The 25,044-nt window shown below is 31.9% G+C and overlaps 1 protein-coding gene across 1 annotated transcript; it reads right to left on the bottom strand.

The window, feature by feature from the left end:
• Window positions 1-266: 266 nt before the first annotated feature.
• LOC145726505 (uncharacterized) lies at window positions 267-24,384 on the bottom strand. The gene is given in 18 exon segments (XM_081975669.1): window positions 267-4,727; window positions 4,780-4,983; window positions 5,036-5,184; window positions 5,239-5,430; window positions 5,488-6,092; window positions 6,149-6,338; window positions 7,185-7,535; window positions 7,587-7,735; window positions 10,373-10,523; window positions 12,720-12,747; window positions 17,608-18,114; window positions 18,174-18,497; window positions 18,552-18,696; window positions 18,983-19,097; window positions 22,642-23,176; window positions 23,342-23,664; window positions 23,718-23,851; window positions 24,226-24,384. Coding segments are annotated over 18 exon segments (4,488 nt in total). The 5' UTR covers window positions 24,320-24,384; the 3' UTR covers window positions 267-4,435.
• Window positions 24,385-25,044: the final 660 nt, after the last annotated feature.

Here is a 25,044-nt window from a genome sequence, read left to right as displayed (position 1 = left end):
ACAGTGTATGTAATTAATGAAAACTTTGTCTATTCCATAACGGAACAGCGTACTAAGAATAAGGTAGAATCTTAGTAGTCTCTCGTAGTTTCAAAGAAGAGACTTTCCTGGTTTTACCATAATTATGCAATTCTTATTAGAAAACTTTGCGACGACGTTTTAATCATAGGCAGGTGTACAAGGTGACCCAATTGTCTTATTCACTTTCGTCAAGTCTCAAAAGAGTTAAACCTAATTCCGGCAAACTCAATTCCAAATAATACTACTTTTTGCACTTTAAACTAGTTTATTCTTTCGCTGTTACTGTTACACAAAGTGTCACGAGTTTCGAGATATTGCTTTTAAGCTGATAAAGTCATTCCTAACACTCGAAATCAACTTTTTCTTCACTCACTTTTCTCATTAACAGTTTTCAAGATTATAATGTCAAGAATCGAATTTGGGACACCCTATACAGTTCGGTATGCAAGTTAAACTCTGATAACAGTGCAATGCTCAAATCAGCCATTTCAGCTCTATTAAAGTAGGATGCAACATGAATTAAGATGAAATGTTCTGAAGGACAACAGTAAAAACAACAAAACAACAACAAAAAAACAACACAAAATCAAACATAACCTATCCAAACCTGAACAACAAGCATTATACTCTCTCAAAAAAGACATAAAAATACTTCCAGCAAACAAAGGTAACGCTACAGTCATAATGGATACTATTACATACCACATCAAAATCATGACTCTTTTAAATGAAAACAATTACACAAAACTGAGTAAAAACCCAACAGAAAAAATTGAAAGGCAAATTTGCACTACTTTAAAAAAACATCGAGATCAATTTTCTGATCTTGAGAGGCGTAATCTTACGCCCCATAATAGCAAAACACCACATTTTTATGGTGTTCCTAAAATTCATAAAAATAACATGCCATTAAGGCCAATTGTGAGTAATAGATCATTAGCTCGCTTCTTGCTAAACATTTTAAATCCTTTAGTAGGTAACACAGATTCTTACATAAAAAACTCTCCTCACTTTCTTGAAAAACTCAAACATATCGACATTAATCCAAATCATATTCTGGTAAGTTTTGATGTAAGTTTATTCACGAACGTCCCAGTTGACAAAACTCTTTCAATTGTTAGATCTAAATTGCAAAATGATTCAAGTCTTGGGGAACGTACAAGCTTAAGTGTAAACACTATTTTAGAACTTTTAACAATTTGTGTTAAAACAACTTTCTTCCAATATGGAGATGATTATTACTAGAGTCCGGATTAAAAAGCACTAAAATCGTGAAAAAAAGCGCTTAAAAAGCAAAATTATTTTCCTGAAAAAAGCATAAAAATCTGTAAAAAAGCACAAAACTCTTTCTCTTTTTGGGTTCAACTTCTAGACATTTTTTGAAGATTTCAAATTGTTTTGAAAACTTCCAAAAGTTTTTTGAATTACTTGAGAGCATTTGGACTGTTAAAACAGCATATTGAAGGTTCTGGAATTCTTTAGAGGCATTTGAAATCTCTTAGACGGTTTACAAAATTTTTTGGAAGCTTCTAAACTTCTTTAATATCTTCTGGGAGCTTCTAGACTAGTGGAAAAGCGTTTGGAATCTTTTAGACTGTTCTAAATGATTTTGAAAGCTTCTAGACTGTTTTGAAAGACTTCCGACTGCTTTAGAAGCATTTTGGAGTTTCTGTAGTGTTTTGAAATCTTTTTAGACTACTTTAGGAGCATTGAAGATTCTGGACTGCTTTTAAGTCATGTGAATTTGAACTTTTGAAAGCTTTTAAACTGCTCTAGAAGCATACGGAAGCTTTTAGACTGCCTTAAAATTTTTTAAGAGCATCTAGGCTAGTTGAAGATTATTTGGAATCTTTTAGACTGATCTAAATGCTTTTGGAAGCTTCTAGACTATTTTGAAAGGCTTTTAGACTGCTTCAAAAGCATTTTGGAGTTTCTGTAGTGTTTTGAAATCTTTTTAGACTACTTTAGGAGCATTGAAGATTCTGGCTTGCTTTTAAGACATGTGAATTTGAACTTTTGAAAGCTTTGAAACTGCTTTAGAAGCATACGGAAGCTTTTAGTCTGCCTTGAAATTTTTAGAGAGCTGCTAGACTAGTTAAAGGTTATTTGAAAGCCTTTAGAGGGTTCTAAAAGCTTTTGGAAGCTTCTAGACTGTTTTGGAAGGCTATAGACATATTTGGAGTTTCTGTAGTGTTTTAAATCCTTTTTAGACTACTTTAGGAGCATTTGGAAGGTGTTTAAAGAGCCTTGAACGTTCTGGACTGCCTTTAAGACATTTGAAACCTTGTAGATGGTTTTAGAAACTTTTGGAAGCTGTTAAATTGCTTTAGAAGCATACGGAAGCTTTTGAGAGTTTCTAGATAAATTGAAAAGCATTTGGAAGCTTTTAGACTGTTCTAAAAGCTTTTAAAAGCTTCTAGGCTGCTTTGTAACCTTTACAAAGAATTTTAGAGGTTTTATAGTGTTTTGGAATGATTTACATTTTTTTAGAGTACTTTTAGGAAATTTTTTGGTCAGTTTAAATTTGTAAATTGATACTTATACATTTTGCAACATGTTTTTGTCGTTCAGAAGCCTTCAATATCTCAATATAGTAATTTTTTGTCAAAGCAGTTATTAGTTCAGTTTATTTTTAAAAACTTGAAAAGCTTGTTTTGTAAAAAACTAGTTAAACCATAGAAAAATAGCAGTAAATAAGCACAAAAAACTAAAATAAGCACAAAACGAATAAAAAAGCAAAAGCATCAAACAAAATCTGTCAAATGACACGTTTTTGCATAAATCGTTCACATTAGATGTCAAAGGTTGGTTGCTTTTATTATTTACAAAAAGTAAAATTTCTAGAAATCCGGACTCTAATTATTACCAACAAAATTCTGGAATGGCAATGTGGAACATTTCGAAGAAAATAACATTAATAATTTTAATTATAAACCAACAATCTGGTGGAGATATATTGATGATGTTTTCTCAATATATCCATTCGGTATTGATCATCTCAAACAATTTCTAACTCGCATAAACTCAATAGAACCCACAATCAAATTTACAACAGAAACTGAACAAAATAACGAACTTCCATTCTTAAACATTCTAATTAAAAAAGACATAAACAAATTTGAAACAAAAGTATACAGAAAACCAACCCACACAAATAGATATTTAAATTACAAATCCAATCATCCAATAATGGTAAAAAAAGGTATTGTAAAAAGTTTATTTGATGGAGCCAAAATTATTTGCAATAATGAACAATTTAATAAAGAAAAATTTTTCATTAAAAATGTTCTAAAAGATAATGACTATCCTGAAACATTTATTAATAAATGTTTTAGGGATTTAGAACATCCAAAACAATCTGGAAATCAAAATCAAATTTTACCTTTTACTAACCTTTTTATTCCTTACATTCCAGGTATTTCTGACAAAATCAAACGAATAGCTAAAAAATATAACATCAGAACAATATTTAGAACTCAAAACACATTAAGATCACACTTAACTAAAACAAAACCTCACAATGAAAATGAATCTACAAGAAACGTGATATATAAAATTCCTTGCGAATGCAATCAATTTTATATTGGTGAAACCTCTAGACCTTTAAAAAAACGTATTAAAGAACACCAAAATTATTTAAGAACTGGAGAGTTTCACAAATTTAATATATCCCAACACGCGTTTGATAATGATCATAGAGTCAAATGGAATGAATGTAGTATCATAGACAAAGAAAGTTTTTCAAAAAGACGTAAAATAAAAGAAAGTGCATATATTAGATTAAACCATGACTCCTGTGTTGCTACATCCTCTATTAATATTGACCAAACTTGGTTAAATATTCTAGAGGAGGAGATAACACTTGGTCATATCAAACAAAACTGAAATTTCTTGTAATTTTGTTTTCATTATAAAACCCACCTTTCACTACAACAATAGATAACCTTTCCTATTGGAATAACAAAAGTCAAAATTTATGTCAATTTTTATTGACAAAACCCTTCTCAGAGTTTCAAATTGAACATTATCAGGTTTAATATTTATTAAGTTGTTGTTTTCTGTGTTCTGCCGTTGTGTTCTTTCTTTTTTAGATTCTCTGAAGACGGTGGTAGATTTTCCACCGAAACGTCAGCGTTTTTAGGTAACAAGACCAGTGGTCTTGTGTTGGGACAACTAGGTTAATGTTATTTTCAACTTAGTTGAAAATAGTGCGAAATTCCATTTTCCCAACAAACCTTTTTTGTGTGAGACAGAAGACCCAATAAACAAAGAAAAAATGAGTAACTCGTCTCAACAAACATATAGAGCATATCTCTAGTTCTATTTTAGTAATATTTGCATTTTTTAACAAATAATTTTATTTCATTATAATACAAAAAAAATTATCAAACTTGTATTAATCAAATCTTATGTTCTACTGCATATGCTCAGCCATTGGCAATTTGTCATCTCCCATTGATTTGTGAGTGATCTTCACTTCATAAAAGTACGAGTTGGGGATTTCAGTGACAAACATCTTGCCGTACTTGATAGGTTTATCGAATGGGAAGTATAATGAATAGTCATCTATGTATCCTCCGCCAGTTCCAGGACGAGGGTAGTTAAAGGTCATTTCGGCTTCCATTCCAGAGAATGGCTTGTAGGGACAAACAATAAAGTAGAACTGATAAGGCATGCCGTTGTTGCTGCCAATTGGAAGCATCATCCTAAAGAAAATTGGTTTAGTAAGCCATTTTTGCTACTAAGACACCCATTTACCTATGGGGGAATCGGAAGTAGTTTTCTTTATTTTCTATGATAAGTGGTTTCTGATTTTTGTACGAGTCCATTACTTTCTTCATAAATAGTTGATGAGTAGTCTTGTCGTCCGTAAAGTAGTCGCTTTCTTGGGAACTGCGCTTGATTACGTTGTCTCCTGATGTCAAATGCCATTTGAAGTTATCGATAGGTACGAAATTCCATCTACAAATATCACACACTGATTTTGGTTCTCACTTTTATTACAGCGACATACCTATTTTCGGAAATGTTCATGTATCTTTCATATTCATCATATTTAGGTCCAAGGAACACCTTAACCATAGCATCTGTGTCTTTATCTGAAGTGACGTGAATTTTGTAGGTAAAAGGTTTGTGTGTTAGACGTTTTTGGGCAGCATAAACCTGTGTACAACACCACTCTCTCTAATTATTATTAAACAAAGCATTAGAACATACTTTGAAAGAATTATCCTTCAACTCATCTTCGTCATACATAACCACATTGCTAATATCGGAGAGGAAGTACTCGAAATACGTAATCAGCTTGTCCATTTCTACGCTTTTAATGGTTACACCAGGGAATAACAACTCATCTTTACGATAGGGGTGCATGTGTACGCTTTGTAAGTAATGGTACATATTTAAGATCTGAAACACAGTTAACTTATGGTATACTTTATGGATAGAAATATTGTGGAGGCATACCCTTTTACCAAGCTGATAGAAAGCTGGGTCTCTTACAGCTGTTTCATGGTGTTCTAGTGCAGATGGAAGGGTATGTTTCCAGTCTTTGTGCATGTAGGAATATCCCAACAAATGGCTAGCAAAAGTAGTGTAGTTTTTAAAATACTTATTATTAAGTGAATCTGGATTGCCTTGGATGAGGTTACCAAAGTTGTTGACTGTAATATCATGATGTTTGGGGTCGTATAATGCTGTCAATTTTTCTTTTTTCTAAACATAAAAAATGTTAATATCGCATTGTTAAGGCAAAGAAGCACCTACCATATTTAAAATTAATCCAGAGTCAATAGCGTCATTCAAACGCCTTTCAAAGTCACGTACATGGGTATTGCTGTGACCGTAAATAGAATTCATGTGTTCACCATAAGTGAAATAGTAATTTTCCATTTTGGCAAACTTAGGTCTCTCAGGGAACATCAATCCCTTCGGGTATTGCAATGATGGTAGATAAGGAGTTTCGAAAGGTACATTCCAGTCAAAAATGGGAATCTGACCTTCACCATGAGAAAGACGCTCAAGATAATACCGAGCTACTAATCCTTGCAGTGTTACAAGGAAAAGTTCACCTACGTAAAAACATCCATAAAATATTTCATTCATTTGTGGTTAAGTAATGAATAACCTCTAAAATCGTTTTTAAGTTGAAACTCTTCACCATCCATCCAGAATGGATAGTGGATATGGAAGTAGTACCAGAAAGCATTAACTCCAATATCTTCAGTAAAGTAAGATAAAGACTGTTCCCAATGTAAGTTTAGATAATGACCGGAATAGTTGGCATATACATAATGCATATGTTCGTGACCTTTTTCCTGTGAAGATGGTAAAACAGTTAATAATAGCTATTTATGTAACCAGTTACGAAAAGTTCGATTTTGTGTAACGAATGAGGTCCTACAATTTGAATGAGTTACACAATAAGACATTTTCGAAACGTGTTGCATAAATAATTTTTTCTAATTTTGACCAAAAAGCGGTAAAAACCATCTTTTAAAGTGATTTAACACAAATATTCACTTTCATAGCACCTTGTATAAACAGTGACAACGACATGTTATGATGGATGTCGCCCATATGTTTCTACGGAAATGCATAAAAACAGGGAGTGATGAAATAAACTTTTTCTAATTATGGCATATAAAGTGACACTTTTCAAAACTGATTAGAGTGACAAAACGTTTTACTTTATGTAACTAGTTACATAAAGTATCACTTTATGTAACTAGTTATGAAATGTTCATTTCATCACTCCCTGTTTTTATGCATTTCCGTAGAAACATATGGGCGACATCCATCATAACATGTCGTTGTCACTGTTTATACAAGGTGCTATGAAAGTGAATATTTGTGTTAAATCACTTTAAAAGATGTTTTTCACAGCTTTTTGGTCAAAATTAGAAAAAATTATTTATGCAACACGTTTCGAAAATGTCTTATTGTGTAACTCATTCAAATTGTAGGACCTCGCTGCGCTCGCCCTACAAACATTCATTCGTTACACAAAATCGATCTTTTCGTAACTGGTTACATAAATAGCTATTTCATAACTAGTTACATAAAGTGATAAAAGTAAAACGTTTTGTCACTCTAATCAGTTTTGAAAAGTGTCACTTTATGCCAAAATTAGAAAAAAATCATTTCATTACGACAACACTTACCATTAGGGCCTTATGCTGCATTTTATGTTTGTAAGCTTCTTGTATAGCCTCAGTGTTGAAAAAGAACCAAGGATAGGTTTCGTAGATAGGAGGCAGAACGATACCGTAAGTGTCTTTTCTGTGCACGACAGCCACGGAAAACGAGTACACGAACATAGGTTCGTTGACAAATTTCCTCATTACCACTGCAGTGCGATAGAAAGTATCAAAATCTTTAGCGTAATAGAATAATTTGAAAAGTGCTATCGCTTGTTCCAAGTGTTCGTGAGTGTATTCGGAAAACGGTAAGTTTTTAGGTACCATGTAGTCGTTGTGGAAGAATTCCATCATAGTTTCTACTACTTCAGGCTTCTACAGTAAGAAAATTTGTTAGAAAATATAACTTACGAAGTAATAACTTACTTCAAAAGCTTCCTTATTTTCCATCAAATATTTGGCAGGGTCGTGAATAGTATCGCAAATTTTCATGTGTTCCTCCATCATCATAGGTTGATGAACATGTTCAAACAGACTAAGGATCTTGTATTGCTTTTCCAAAAAGGCATGATCAACTGAAAAATGTTTTTGATAATACTTTTTGACGTATTTCCTCTTTCGTAATTCTTTAATATTGTTACTATTCTTGTACAACAAATTGGAGTACATTCACTAGGAGAATCAAGATAGCGCCGAGCTTGATGAGCTTCCATTTTGTTTCGCTCGTGTCCGCATAGTTTGTCATTACCGCTCTTTTCAGAGTTCAAAGAGTAAGGAGGGCAAGTTGGATTAAGTAAATTAATCCCCAAGATTCAAACAATAAATCGGCAAGCACATCTCATTAACTCTAGTAAGTGCCGATAAATCTCCGAATAAATGTATTCGCAGTGACTTTTAGGGAATCGGTGAAATTATATGCTAATGTTACTCAATTTTGGATGATTTTTATAATAATCATTTGCATAATATATTCTAAGAACCTAATTCAGATTATCATTTGGAAAATAACTTGGATCTGAACTCTTTTCTTCTTTCTCTTCTCTCTTTTCTACGAAGGCGTAGAAAGGCCACAGACGTTATTTTTCTTAAATTTCGACTTCAAACTCGCAATTTAGTTGCAATGTTGTCAAACTGACAAATTCTACTATTTTAGATCTACTAATTGAGATCAAAGAGTGTTTGCAATGTTGCCAAACTGACTAATTTTACTAATTTGGTTTGTAGAGTATATGCAATGTTATCAAACTGACAAATTCTACAATTTTGGTTTGAAGAGTGTTTCCAATCTGTCCAAACTGACAAGTTCAACTAATTTCTTTGAAGTGTGTTTGCTTGCAATGTTGCTAAATTAACAAACTCTAATAATTTAGATCGAAGACTATTTGAAATTTGCCTAACTGACAAAATTTGGTAATTTGGTTCAAAAGTATCCTTGCAATGTTATCAAACTAACAAATTCTACAATTTTGGTTCGAAGAGTGTTTGTAATGTAACCAAACTGACAAGTCCGACTAATTTCTTTGAAGTGTGTTAGCAATGTTGCCAAAGTTAACATGTTTTACTAATTTGCTTCGAAGAATGTTTGTAATGTTGCCAAACTGAAAAATGTTGTCTAATTTGGTTTGAAGAGCTTTTGCAATGTGACAATGTAAATTTTGAGTTCGATGTCGGAATTTAACTAAATTCCGAGTTGAAAGTCGGAATTTAACTAATTTTCGTGTTCAAAGTCGGAATTTAACTAAATTCAAAGTTTGAAGTCGGAATTTACCTAAATTCTTTCGGAATTTAACTAATTTCCGTGTTTGAAGTCGGAATTTAGTTAATTTCCGTGTTTAAAGTCGGAATTTAGTTAATTTCCGAGTTTGAAATCGAAATTTAAGAAAAATAACGTCTGTGGCCTTTCTACGCCTTCGTACTTTTCTTATTTTTCAGTAGAATCTTTTTGATCAATCTCAAAGTTTGATTCTATTCTTCTTTAATTCTATCTACACTTGCTATTATTTGTTCTCTTTTTGGCAAAACTAAATGTGTATGTTATAACAATTGACTTCAGCTTTTGTTAAGTTTTACACTTTAGTAGAGTGGACTTTTGCTTTAAAAAATTACACATCTCTTTTTACCGTATATTTCAAATGTTGTGGATTTAGGATAGAAAAATACCGAAAATATACCACACAAAACCAAGTTTTGTTATCGTTATTCAGGAAGCCAAAACCAACAAAAGGGAGTTTTTACCATTGTCAATACGAATTCGACTTCGAAAAAGGCATACTATAGTTGAAATGGAGTCAGAATTGTAAAATATACCATATTTTTCTTGGCATATGAAAATAAGTAGATTCTCGAGCGTTTGCAGGAAAGAAGTATTAAGGTTATACAAAATACGTGTACCAAATATTTCAACTAATTTCAATTAATTGCCATAAAGTATTATTTTTTAAACTTGTATATCTTAAAAAGTTTATATTTTAATTGGTTGTTGGGCAGTTATTACTTAGCAACAACAAAAAGATAACAGAATTAAGATTGTCAAAGTTATAAAATAGTTTCTAGTAAGTTTACTGTTGATTTGAACAAAAATTAGCAAATAGCAAGTTACATTTTGAAACTATTGTCAATCAAGAGACGAGCCGTAAAAATCATCATTTATAATTTTTTGATCTCTACTTTACCACACTCCTAGTGTGAAAACGTTACTTTTCCGCACTTATTCATGTGTTGGAAAACTATAATTTGTGTGCCGAAAAGTATCTTTACTATACTTGGTACGGAAAAATGCTCGCAGGAAAAAACGAAATATCGACTATTACAAAAATCAAAATAAATTGAAAAGTAACAATGTAATAGAAAATAGAAAATTAAAGTCAATAATTCGAATTTGACAAGTGAAAAAGCAAACGTTTTTAAACGTTACATTCAATACATCATGTATGTTGCTAGTATTCTGTTGTGGTGGGGGTGGTTATGGGTAGGTAATGGGGGTTTTGTTAAAACTAGTGAATAATAGGCGTATTATTAAACAGTCGTAGGAAAAAAAATATTACAGTTCTGAAGCTAGAGTTATAAAAAAACTAATAAAAAATTAGGGACAAAAAATTTCAAAATAAACAAGTTGAATAAGTTGCACCATATTTTGTGATTTACTTATTTTCAGACACACTGTATAATAAAAATAAACTTTTTCCCTTTACAAATATAACATAATTACTTACCAGTGGCAGTACGTTGATCGTGGACAGGGTTGCTGAGGGTAAAAACCCCCAGACCCAGCACTAACAAAACGATCTGACTCTTCATGTTTTTTGGGGCACTGAGTACCCTTGTCTGAAGAAGACGCCCGTTCGTTACCCCTTTTATAGTCAATTACCAGGTTGTATCGCGTCCGAGATAATTTTAATCGGTTATTGCAACAAAATAATATTCATGCATCAAAACAACAAAGTTTTTATCCATATCGGTCTTCGGTGGCAACAATGTACTAATAATATGAAATTCTTGATTTCAAAATTGGTTCTCTTCTGCGAATATGTTATTAATTAGGAGACGAAAAACAATCCAGAATCGTTATAGTTTTTTATATGGCTAAAGAAGTGTTATTTTATGTTAAGCCTATTATTTAGCGCAAAACGAAAAACAACAAGGATTTATTTGTAAAAATGATGGAGGAAGTCATACAACTAAAATACCTTATTTGGTTTTTAGGACACTTGATGATTGAATTATACGAGATTTTTCTGAATATGTTATGATTGGTTCTGCTTTTTACGAAATTTAAAAATTCTGTCATTGATACTTACTGGACTTGTATACTTACGTAATTTCCAGATTTTTAGATATCAACACTTAGTTAACTAAAGAACATTACTCGCAGTTTCATTCTTTTTTTTTCATCTTGTTTATTGTTGTTAGTATTTAGTAATACTATATGCTTTCTGAAAAGGAAATTTGAGTAAGTTTTTGTCACACTTATAAGTAAAACAGATTCTTAAAACATTCATTGAGTCAATTGAGTCCATCATTGAGGGTAAATTATTACACTGTGGCGGTCTGAAAATCACTAAAGAGCCAGAGTATTCACTGAACAGCTAGTGATGTAAAACTGGCATAAGATGGCGCTTTTGTTGCTAAATATTACGGAGGCCGTTTTGATAATTTTGCAAGATCAAAGCTCAACGGCAATGTTTCAACCCAAAGCGATTGTTTTGTGAAGTAGTTTTTCACTTATACCTCACAGTTTAGTTGGTGCACGGGAAAAAAATTCTAGGCCAGACCTGTATACCTATAGTTCATATTAAATTGGTTTTGGCATACTAAGCCATCTGATTGTCACAATGTGAAAAATTCCAAAGGCAGCAAACCATTGCAAAATAATGTTCTCAGAAATAATAGAGCATATCTCAAAAGCAAGGTACTCTAATTTGTGTAGACCTAAAGGTGGTTGCACACCAAGTATAAAACATGGGATATGCGGTATTTCTTGCATGTAGACATCCACTTATGTCTTTGCAATTACTGCTAATTCAGAATACCATTTTCTTAACAAATACACCGCAATAACACAGTACAGGAGTTTGCCAAATCATCGTAAATTCCATAATTTATATTTGAAATATTTTTGGTGTATGACCGTCTTTAGTTCTGTGGTTTTTTTAAGTTGACATTGACAACGTCAGTGCCCTTGTGGTCGTAGGCGGCTGGTGTGCGCACCGTGGCCTTTGTCACATGCCACCATATAGTTATGTAAATAAATTGTTCACGTGATCCATTGTTTCCCAAATTCTGTCACGACTTGTACACCGACGGCCATTCTAAACGCGATCCTAATCGTATCGAGTTTGACATTTCAGTTGCTATGGCGGATTTCAATTTTAATTTGGTAATTTTATAAGAAATATTTGCTTTTTTCGCAGTAATTCTTGTTAAAAATGAGTTCGGATAGTGATACGGAACCAGGTTGCACTCCACCAGAAATTATACAGGCTGCCAAAACGACAAGTACAAATTTGCTACCAGAAAAATCGAAATCATTGTACTTGTCAACTTGCAAAAGTTTCATGGATTGGAGAAGTACTAAGCAGATTAATTCATTTTCTGAGAGAGTTTTATTGGTTTATTTCAATAAACTGTCCACGAAATACAAAGAAGAAGTCAATAGATTTTTACATAATGCTGAAGACACAAAGTATCTTGCAATAAAAGTAAAAAAAAATATAAAAACCATCTCATTATTATTTATCCTGAAGTGTCTTGATTTAGGTTGCCCTTATAATAGACATAATGGGTGCTTGCAGAGGACATGAACTTTATTCTATGAAACTTGCAGATGTAAACGATCTTGGTTCATCTTTGCTAGTTACCATACCACAAACGAAAACAGGCGTATCGAGAAAATTTATAATAACCGGCAAATTGTATGAAATTTGCAAAAAATATATTTATTTACGCGGAAGAGTTACCAAGATACCTACTATAAACTTCAATAATTGCTCCAATGTTAATGTAACAATCAATAATTCTAAGTAATTTTCTGTTTATAAATTAAAATGTATCCCGACAAACCTTTTTTAGTATGTCCTTAATGTAGGTACTAGTTAGAAATAGTTAATTATATATTAGTATAACTTAATTTAGATTTAGTACACTAAATCATATTTATTAGGTCAAAATTACATAATGAATATTATTTAATGACTTTGCTGTTCCACTGTTGTTAATAAAAAATATTTGTATCAACAAGAAAATTTATTTTATTATGTTAAATCAACTAGCATGAGAAAAAAACAGTATCTACATAAAAGAGTATCAACTTCTAATTTGCCTGCACTTGGCATTAGTGGTAATGGACAGTGGTCGTGGACAAAGTATAGTATTATCCTCGTTTTTTATGGCCATTAATCCCACGTGAGAACAAAATTAGAAGAAGACGATTTTTTCAGGAAGGCATTGGTTTTTATTTTGTTGAGGCTCTTCAACTTTGATTTCTCCTAATTGGAGGAGAGCCGTATTTAAAGGATAACCATGACCTAAGTAGACAAATCATGGTTATGAAGAGTTTTTAATTAAAGTTATGGGTTCTCCCATATTTTTTTACATAAATCTCCTGAAAACACTAAAATGTCTGTAACTGCATCTGATACTAACATTGTTGGTCATTCAAATATCCCTCCTCTTGCAGGAAATTGTTTAGAAACACAAATTTGGAAAACTGTTAGTTCTGCCCATCCATCCATCATTAGATAACTTTCGTATTTCAGTTTTGACCAACCGTGAAAGCTTTTCTGGACAGCCTGTATATTAGCCACATTTCCAACACCATCATTAGTTTCTGAGTCATTTTTCAGAAACTCCCGTCAAAACGTATTGTTTCCTCTTGGAAAAGTCACAAATATAGAAACTTTTCACCGTTATCATTTGTGGAAAGTTTCTTAGAAAAGTCTAGTTCCTGGAATGATAAAATTATGTATGCAGCTAATGGAACAGACTGGGAAAGCAAACCGGAGATTTCTCGATAAGCTCGAAGTGGCGGTATTTGCAAAACGTGACTTGAACTAATAACTTTCTTCCTTATCAATTCTACTATTGATGACATTGTGCAAGTTATTGCGTGCTCTGTCGTTTCCTACATTTTTATTTAAAAAAAAATAGCTCTTCCTCTCGTTTCCGTTCTCTGTAACACAAAAAAGAATGGATATAACAGTCTTAATACACGATATTCAACGCATTCACATGTTGATGTTTCTGCAAAATACTTTTCTACGGTAATAAGTAATTACATTATCAAACTATTCGTTATCAGTCTGTGCTTGGCAAAAAACATCTCAAACTAGTACCCATTATCACACTAATTAACGAAAGTACTTTCACTTAAAAGTTAATCTATTCTAAAGTCGGCTTATCCATAATTTTCAAAGAAAGAATTTTACAAAGGTCATGTATGTCGTAATGCATATAAATCCGTACTCCTATTTGCATGACTGGCTAAAAATATTGATTTGTAAATTGCATCTTTAGTAATTATATAATAGTCTTGTCGATACTTTGTTCAGAAGATTAATATTTTACTACAGATAGGCGTTGTTACCATACAGTGTTTATAAACCTTTTGATAGATATTTAAGTTTATTTTTATTATGTATTTCGTTCGTTCATCGGTTGAAAATATGCTGCAAAAAAATATTCTCGCTTAGTCTTCTTTATCTCTAGCAGGTCAACTGATGAAAAACAAATGTTTTGCTACCATAATATCTGCAAAAGGCATTCAACCTTTTGCAGTTTATTACGTTCAGATTTGAGAAAATCAGAAAGAATTACGGTTGAAAATAGACTATGGTAAAACATGGGTAAAACACGATTAATTTTACGCACAAACGGATGTGTAATATGTCAGTTTACAAGAAGTGCACTTATTTGCAAATTGTACAAACATTTTAACAAAAAAAGACTTAAATCTCGGCCGCATGAGTAATCTTCTTCTTTCAGCCTTTCTTCTTCCTGGATTTTCTTATCTAATAAATTATTAAAAGGACGTGTGAGTAAACATTTAAGCTTGTTAATCTAAACATATCAGGTTAATTAAGAAAAACTCTTTCAGTACAAGCTAAATCTCGAAAACATCAGCTTCTAATAACAACCTAACAATGTGATATAACATCTTATATTTGAATTTTTTTGTCAATGAATTTAAGCAAAATATATAAAAACAATCTGAATGTAACTTTCTTTTTTGAGTGTAATCCCACACCTAACAGTCGGAAAAAGTCTAAATTGTTTGATTATGCAAAGCAATTGGTTGCTGTATCAAATCAACATTTATACATTCTCGCAGGGGTCCCGGTTAAAGTAGAAAGAGGAGTGGAAGAAAAAAATCAAAATCGTTAAAAGGAACTCTTAAACAACAATTTATTCGGTTTTCTGCATCGAAATGAGAACGAGAGTTAGGGTTTTAATGCATTAATCTGCATTTTTAAACACTATTTCTTAGTTGCCAACGATTTAAACAAAATGGCTCTTGTATAACATACAGCGTTTATTTTACTGTATTATGTTTTTTACCAGGAAAATATGATTTACATATGAATAACTATTTTTGCTAAAGTTTTAAGAATAACAAACGTTATAGATAACCTTTCTACTCTTATATGGGTTAATTCCTTAACAGAACGGATAAATAGGCAATTACCACCGGCGTATATAGAATCTTAGACTTTCCGCAACTTTGAGATATAGAATAGACCAATTACGTCTAATCTTGAACGTAAACGGTACGTAGCAATGTTACAAACTGGTAAAAATGTTTAGATATATAAATTGGATAATTAAACTAATAGTGTTCTTCTTTATCCAATAGCATTATTTTCCATTAAAATCACTGAACATGCCAAGATTTATGATAAAATTAAAAAATTAAGCTTCTTACTTAAATTGGGTAGTTTTAAGTGTAACCAGCTAATGTTCTTTATTTTTCCACAAAAGATTTAAAAAAATTGTTACATTCATCATTAAACATTTTTTGGCGTTAGACCAAATTTTTCATTTTTTGACTACACCTCAGTCACACCCTATATACTAGGATCCGTGACAACTTTCAAAAATATTATTTAGGTTATTAGAAACAGAAAGAAATTACCTTTTAATCCTCAAAAAAAATATTAAAATCGAGTTAATCAATTTGAAGATACAGCCGCTCAAAAACGACCAAAAATGTTGCTGTCCCATTCCTTTTGACGAGCAGTTTATTTAGTTGCTCTATTGAGTTATTTGTTAACTAGTGCTGTAAGAAGCATTTTACAGCATTGTAAAATGCTTTAGAGCACGTGTGACGTACTATACTTTACCTACAACCAAATGGAGAGTCCTGTTTTCGTAATTCATATAATTCAGAGTAACTTTTCATTAAAAAAGTATATTTTCAACGTATCAACATCATATTTGTACTAATCATAGGTATTATGCCACTAAAGAAAAAAATAATAAGGTAATAAAAAAAAATCACAAATCATTACTTACATAATTATTAGTGTTGTTCTTAAAATAATTATTTATGGTGACATTACAGTTATTAAGAAGAAAGGGAAAACTTTCAGTAATATTACTTGATAAGTCTGCTATTCGTTTGACTACTTTAAGACAGCAGAAATGCCTAAAAAGTCAATTTTGACAACTCCAAAACAGAAAAACTGTGATTGACTGTATTTGACGATTTTCGGACAATTTTCAGTCCTTATGACGTCATTTCTGACAAATTCTTGATGAAAACAGTCTCTGTGACGTCGTTTGACTACTTAAAGACAGCAGAAATGCCTAAAAAGTCAATTTTGACAACTCCAAAACAGAAAAACTGTGATTGACTGTATTTGACGATTTTCGGACATTTTTCAGTATTTATGAGGTCAATTCTGACAATTTCTAGATAAAAACAATCTCTGTGACGTCGTTTGACTACTTTAAGATACCAGAAATGCCTAAAAAGTTAATTTTGACAACTCTAACACAGAAAAACATTTTTTACTGTATTGGACACTTTTCGGACAATTTTCAGTCCTTATGACGTCATTTCTGACAAATTCTTGATGAAAACAGTCTCTGTGACGTCGTTTGACTACTTAAGGACAGCAGAAATGCCTAAAAAGTAAATTTTGACCACTCCAAAACAGAAAAACTGTGATTGAATGTATTTGACGATTTTCGGACATTTTTCAGTATTTATGACGTCAATTCTGACAATTTCTAGATGAAAACAATCTCTGTGACGTCGTTTGACTACTTAAAGACAGCAGAAATGCCTAAAAAGTCAATTTTGACAACTCTAACACAGAAAAACATTTTTTACTGTATTGGACACTTTTCGGACAATTTTCAGTCCTTATGACGTCATTTCTGACAAATTCTTGATGAAAACAGTCTCTGTGACATCGTTTGACTACTTAAAGACAGCAGAAATGCCTAAAAAGTCAATTTTGACAACTCCAAAACAGAAAAACTGTGATTGAATGTATTTGACGATTTTCGGACATTTTTCAGTATTTATGACGTCAATTCTGACAATTTCTAGATGAAAACAGTCTCTGGACGTCGTTTGACTACTCAGTTATTAAGAAGAAAGGAAGAACTTTCAGTAATATTACTTGATGTGTCTGCTATTGCGGATAATATTCTAGACGAAGTGGTAGTTACTTAAATCTCCATCTAATATACTCTGATAAAGGAAGAAATGTAAATAAAATCAATTTTTCCCAACATTAGAGCGATAGTTTGTAGCCGATCTTAAAACTGTGCGCTTTTTTTACAACTGTGCGTAAAGAGGTTCATTACGTAACGGAAAACTATGCGTAAATAGCTATTTACACTGAGGTCGTAGGTAAATAATTAAACACATTAGTGTTACATCATTTGAAATATATTTGGAATTCTATGCGTATCAAATTAATACAAATTCAAACGTAAGAGCTAAATTTGATTTTCGTCATCTGGAATTACGACGGAGTTGACATTTTTCTTATGGTAAATTACGACATCTTTGAAAAATGCGTTAGGAATCTCCTCCGTGAACACTTTTTCATACTTGATCACACGATCGAAAGGATAACCTAACGGATAGGTGTCAATGAATGGTCCTCCAACACCCGGACGAGGATAGTAGTATGTCCATTCTTGCGGTTTGTTGCCGGTGTATGGTTCGAATGGATATACTATGAAGTAAAACTGGAATGGCAAACCTCCTTGAATACCTTTAGGAAGCATGAATCTTGACGGGAAGTTAATGTAAGTGTCTTTGCCGGAAATGGTAAACTGTTGGTTTGGTTCTCCGTTCAGGGCACCCAACACTTGTGTGTACAAGTCGTGGTAGCTAGTTTTATCATCAACAAAGAACTTGCTTTCAGTGGAGCTGCGTTCGATAACGTTGTCGCCTGTTTTCAGGTCGTAGACAAATTTGTCTAATTCAAAGAAGTTAAATCTGGAATAACACATTAAATTGAACAACCATATCAAACTCTTCTTTTAAATGATATTTACCTAATATTTACGTTGTCAGATTGTCTTTCGTATTCATCTTGCTTTGGTCCTATCAAAATCTTGACTACAGCCTTGACATCTTTGTCGGATTTAACGTGTATTTTACAGTTGAACGGTTTGTGATTGAGACGATATTGCTTGGCTCTTACAAAGAATTCATTATCGGTATTTCTCAGTTCCTCCTCTGAATAGAAAACTGCTTGGCTAAGATCAGCATAGAATTCATCAAAATAGGTAACAAGTCGATCAATTTCCACTTTCTCAATGGAAACTCCAGGAAAGATCAATTCGTCGCGTGTGTACGGCTCCAATTTCGATTGGTATCTGCCAGTTTGACATAATGCAAAAATCATGCCCAATTAATACAACCAACATTACCTGGCGTAAATGATCAAAAGATTTTTGTACAGTTCATAGAACCCGGGGTCTCTCAAAGTGGTTTCCAAATGTTCCAAAGCGGATGGTGCCACTTTGTATGGAGACAGTGGTGTGTAAGAGTAACCCAGAAGATGACGACCATAACCTGATGAATTCAATCAAATCATTATTAACACTAAAATCTAATCTAAATAATGATGACATCTTTGTTTTCTTTCAAATTAATTGTTTTACTTTAGACGTATACTAGTGCTTCTCATAAATATCCATGAAACATATAGCATTTTAGACAGTTACATTTTATTTTTTCTAGCCTATAGCAATAAAGCATTTTTTTCTGATTTTACGTCATACTATACTACTTTGATTTATTATATTTACTTAGTAAAAAAAGTTTTTTTTTGTTTAAGGTAGTATATGCGATTACTTACCTAACCATGGTCCGTAGAAATTATTGTCGGGTGAATCAGGATTACATTGCAGCAAATTTCCTAAAGTTTCTATTCCAACTTTAGCATCGTAGAGGTTCACTTTTTCTCCATTTTTCTGCAATAAAATTCAATTTCATTAGGTGAATGACATTTTACGTGATGCTATGGCCATGTGCAATGATCATGTCAGATGATGACACAACTGCTCTGACCTAATCAATCTTTGATGGGCTGCTTGACGTCATTTGACAGTGATCGATTTGTTGAATTGTTATTTTCACTAAATTGCAAAATTGATTCATATGACCCATCATCGTAATTATAACAAACAGCTCAATTCAAAAATGTACAAATATAATATTGCCACGTTGTAGAGGAAGTAAAGTGTATCACATCAAATAAACAAGCAAAATAACAAAAACTAATTTTCAAAATTTCGTTTTTTTTCCATTTTTAAAGCAGCATTTTATTGAACTCAAAGTTGCTCCATTTAACTTTATCTCCATTTATTATTTTCCTTTCCTTCCTTATAATACAGAGTGGTCCAGTTTTAAGTGTCAATAATTCACCATTTGACAGGCAATCAAAAAATAAGTTGACTTGCATTATTGTGTCATTTTTCTGAAAAACGTTTTCTAAGGAAGATACAGTCCTCCAAATTTCAATTTAAAAAATCGTTTTATAGTTTAAAACTGAACATTCAAGACTTGTGAAAGTCCAAATTTGTACTGGATAGTCTAAAAACTTTTTTACTACTAGGAATGGTCTTATGATTCGCTTTCTCAGACTGCCATCCTGGTTGAGTGTCTGAAACTGGCATTCAAGAACTAAAAAAAGTCCGGAAATCAAGACAAAGATTGTATTGTGCATGAAACTCATTTTTTACTACTAAAAATAGTATAAAAGTTGACTTTTAATGCTAGAACGGACCTTACTAGGACTAAAGAGAGTCCAAAAGTATATTTTCAAGACTTTAATTGGTGTACAACTCAATTTTCTTCAACTTTCAACAAGTCAAGAAGTAAATTAAATTTTCGGACTATTTTATTTCTAAAAATTAATTCCCAAGACTATTATTGTAGCATTTGGTACCAACATTTTTTACTTTTATTACTGAAGAAACTTGACTTTTGGAAATTACTTAAACTCGATTTTTCAGTCTTAAAAAGCACTAAAAACAGTCTGAATTTCTTAGAGATGCTATAATTTATTGCACCTATGAATGTAGAAGTCAATTTAATAGTGAAGAAGCTTGAAATAACATTTTCAAGACTATGGTCAGTGGACAAACTGGCTTTTAGGCCTGATAAGTCAAAAACTTTGTAAAGATAGTCTTGAAACTCGATTTGAGGCACTGAAAACAGCCTTTAAACACTAAAAACAGTCTAGTTTATTAAGAAATACCCGAATTTTTAGCACTGAGGTGTCTAGAAGTCGATTTAATAGTGACAAAGCTTCGAATGCCATTTTAGGTCTATGAAGAATGTAAAAATTGTTTTTTAAGTTTGCTATGTCAATAACTTGGTGAAGATAGTCTTGAAACTCGATTTTCCAAGCTGAAAGCAATTTTGAATCACTAAAAATAGTACACAATTCGAAGAAAATGAAAAGCAAAGTAAAAAGCACGAAAAGTTTTTTCAAGACATTTTTCATGAATCTAATGTCAATGTCCTGCATCTAAGACTATTTTCAAGACTAAAATATTGAAATTTGTCTTCAAATTATGAAAACTTACTTCAAATGCAAATTTTAAGCTTCTGATGTCACTTTTCATTTGTTCAGTCACATTTTGGGGTTCAAGTCAATTTTTAACGTTTAAATGTATGAACTTGTAGTAACAAATTCTTGAAAAAGTAGTTTTTATGTCTACGAGTCAATTTTTTGTATTAAAGTCTCTCGATTTGCATGAAAACTGGTTACAAACACAATTTTTAAGCTTCTGAAATTATCTTTTCTAATTCAATTTTCAAAACTAAAGTCTTTTAGTTTGTCTGGAAACTATGAAAACTGGCTAAAATAATATTTTTTAAACTTCTTAAGTGAATTTTCCGTTTCCAAGACAATTTTTAAGTTGGGTTGGGTTAGTTTTGGGTCTTTGACCGTAATAACGTGTAATAAAGTGCTTGTTCCAAATTTGATCAATATTGCTCCAACGGTCTGACAGTTATGACAAAAAAAACGATTTTTTAAACAGAAATTTGAAAGACTGTATTTTCCTTAGGAAGCACTTTTCAGGAAAATGAGATAATGAATGTTAACTTATTTTTTAATTAGCTATGGATTGGTGAATTATTGACATTTAAAACTGGACCACCCTGTATACAAACTTTCTTTATATCATCAATAAAGTTTTAAGCAACTACAGTTTGGTTTCATAAGCTCAATATTAATACAATAATTAATAAAAAGCAGAAATTTTTCATTATCACGAATCAAGAAAATATCTAACTTTAAAGTTCAGTTTCAGGCACTGAAATTCGAATAAACGCTTCAAAGACAAAAACTTGATTAACTTGTAATTTAAACTCTGTTCTTCAATGGAAGCTATTCTGGTGTTTATAGCCAATAAGAAGAAAATTAGATTCCAGCGTTTTTGAAGTTTTGTAAAAAAATTATCATTGAATGTTACATTTTTGCTATAATACATATTTCCATAAACTAGAGATTTCAATAAACTTTTCTAAAGGTATTATCATTTCGTACACGTTTCCTCACGATTATTAGTATAATCATGCTGAGAGGAAAATCGAATAAAAACGCATTTACAAAAAGAAACAATGATTTCGCGGACAGAATAAGAAAGGGAGAGGTCCTTTGAAACTCCCTATTATAGGTAGGTACGGGCTTCAATAAATTATCTGATATTGATATTGCCTCGCTCGTCGAACTGGAATTCGGTATTCAAAATCGCTGGCGACCGCACAATTTTGTGCAGGTTATTATTTACGATCCAGTGAAATTGGAATATCCAACGATTCTAGATATCCAAGAGAATTCAGTTGTTTTCTTTTTTTCTCGCAGCTAATCGACTTTACTAGTTCAGGTAAAATGTTTCGTGGAACGATAACTCATAGAAATTGCCAATCTTGAGAAAAACCGAAATTTTTATGTGAACGAGCTTCTAAACGAAAATGTAATTATGTTATACTTTCTGTACTTAGATTAGTAATACATTTGGTAAAATAAGAAAATTTTTATAATTAATGTTAATTTGGAGAAATATGAAAATTACATAAAAATTCTGTTAGAAGAAGGTAATTTAAAAGAGAAGAAAGAGAGCTCTAATCAAAAGTTTTAGGCTGACTTGAAAAAATCTCAAAAACTTAAGAGCTGTGAGATAAATACAAAAATAATGACTTTTTAACAATTATAAATTTAATAAATATGACTATATAACTATAAAGGGCATTAAAAGAATCATAAATTGAATTTGCTGCAAAAATAACTTTGAGCAATTGTTGAAGTTAATTAATTAAGGTATTGTATTTGAATTTTTATTATTGTTTCAATTTTATAGTAATATAATGGCAAGCGACCGTAATTTATTTGATTATTGTAATATAGAGAGTAATTTTCAGATAATCAAATTTTCTTTCTGTTTAGACGTTTTACTCCATTCACCAATTTGTCTTTAAGAGAATAATATAATAATAACTTACATCATAGGCGTATCCTCTATCAACAGCATCAGCAATCCTTCGGGAGAAATCATTGTAAAATCTGTAGCTGTATCCAAACCGGGACTTTACTTGCTCTCCGTAAGTATAGAAATAATCAGACAATCTCGCGAATCTTGGCCTTTCTGGGAAAGGTAATCCACAAGGATATTGCAAAGATGGATAGAATGGCGTTTCAACTGGAACATTAACGTCTAAAGGTTGAACTGCACCAAATCCATTGGACAATCTTTCCAAGTTGTATCTGGCAAATAGTTGCTGGTGAACGAACAGGTACAATTCTCCACGTCTGTCTTTAGCGATTCCGTTGTACTTGGTGCCGGACATCCAGAATGGGTAATACAAGAAGTAGGTGTAGTAAAAGGTGTTCAAGCCTACATCTTCCAGGTAGTAAGAAAGAGACCGTTCTTCGGGATGCAGATTTAGATAGCTGCCTGAGTAGTTTGATTGAATCGTGTAGCCTGGATATTTCCCTGATGTGGTGTTTATTGTTTCACGGTTCCAGGTTTGTTTTAGTCTAAATGAAATGTTTTATATTAAGAAAACTTGTTATCTTAACTCAATTATTGTGTAGATATGTTAAAATAGTTTTCAAAGAATAGTTTTACTAGATTTTTAGTTGATCCAGCCCATTACCCTACACTAGAAAACGAATAGTTTCTATCCTTTAAACTAAACTCACCTGTATGCTTCGTGAATGGTATCGGCGTTAAAGAAATAGTGTGGATAAATTTCATAAATTGGTGGAATAACAATTCCGTAACAATCTGGTCTGTGAATAATGGCTACTGCACAGGAGTACAAAAACAGACCTTCATTTTGCCAATGACGTGCAGTCACAGCCGTTTTGTAGAAAGTTTCGAAATCTTTCGCATAGTAAAGTAATTCGAATAAGGCTATGGCTTGCTCCAGATGTTCCGGATAGGAAATGGAGAAAATTTCCCCTTTCGGAAGTTTGAAGCCTTTTGTGTAATGTTCAATTACCTTATTAACGGCCTCGAGGTTCTATAAATTGGTGTAAATTATCGCCGATAAGCTATGTGGTTAAGCAAACTTACCGAGAATTGATCTTTACTGTCTTGCAGGTTGAAAGTTTTAATTATGTTCTCATGTTCTTGGTTGTGGCAGTGTTGGTTAATGTGTCGGAAGAGAGAGAGGATTTTTTTTTGTTTTTCTAGAAAATCTTTGTCAGCTGAAACCAAATTAAATATGTAAGTACGTAAAGTAAGTAAAGTAAATACGAAAGTTGCTGAATGTAAATGAGATATAAATAAATTAGGAAGTTATGGATTCGATTAACTACTATATTTCTAGATACATTTCAGTTATATTTTACTAAAAAAAATTAGAAGATTTAAGAATTTTATCATTATACAGAGAATATTCCATGGAAAAGCCAAATTCAAATTCATCAAACACATTCATTACAAATTTTTCATTAAATCATAAAATTTTTTGGTTAACAATATTGTTATTTGGTAGTTTTTCTAAAATTTTAATCCTAATTCGTTCATAATTATCAAATAGAAGCAATAAAAAATATAATGCAAAACAATTTTTACTTACCAACTTTAGGTTGGATGTGCGTGGTGTCCCCGGTAGGGCTACACCAGACCAACGCACTAAAAACCGTTACCAACAGCACCAGAACCAGCTTCATTTTCACTCAGTTACACCAACTGATGAAGTGTGTATCGGTCATTTGTTTTTACAATCTTTTATACCTTCTCGATACGCACCAAGCGCATACTGACCTTTGATAAAAATATATTTTTAATTATTGTTCATTGTTAAGGGCGAGCAACTATAATATTGATTTAAGACCGACAGTTTCGAATAACATATTAAACAAAGGAAATTATGTTGTATTGGAAAATTTTTGTTGTCAGATGCAATTCTCTGTTCTCAAACAGAATAAAAAATTATGCAAACATTTTCAGTAGTTTAATTTTGATCCACTATATTACCTCAAAAATATATTCCAAAGCACTTATATTAATGAGAAATTAAGCTGATAATTTTAAACGTTTTTTTATAAAAGACAATTGAGTCAACCTTTAAATCATACAACCATCATCATCAACAGTTTGCTAAGACAAGGAACAGATAACTTTTCAAATGATCCTCTCAAAAACCTCAACTTTAGCTATATTGGTAAAAAAATGCTAATCAATGATTCATAAAACATTTTAACGGATATATTGAAAACATCGACCCCTGAGCTCATAACTTTTTACAAATTAACCTTTTGGATGTTTTGGTTGTGATTAAAACGACTCTATATCGAAATTATTGCCGTTGCTGCCCCACATTAATCGTTTATAGCATGCCAATTGTCCAGATAAGCACAATCCAAAATAGTAATTAAACAAGTTAATTGGAAGT

This window comes from Ips typographus, linkage group LG1, assembly GCF_016097725.1.
Source record: "Ips typographus isolate SLU linkage group LG1, UJ_Ityp_2.0, whole genome shotgun sequence".
NCBI lineage: Eukaryota > Metazoa > Arthropoda > Insecta > Coleoptera > Curculionidae > Ips > Ips typographus.
This window is presented reverse-complemented; position numbering and strand designations above follow the sequence as displayed.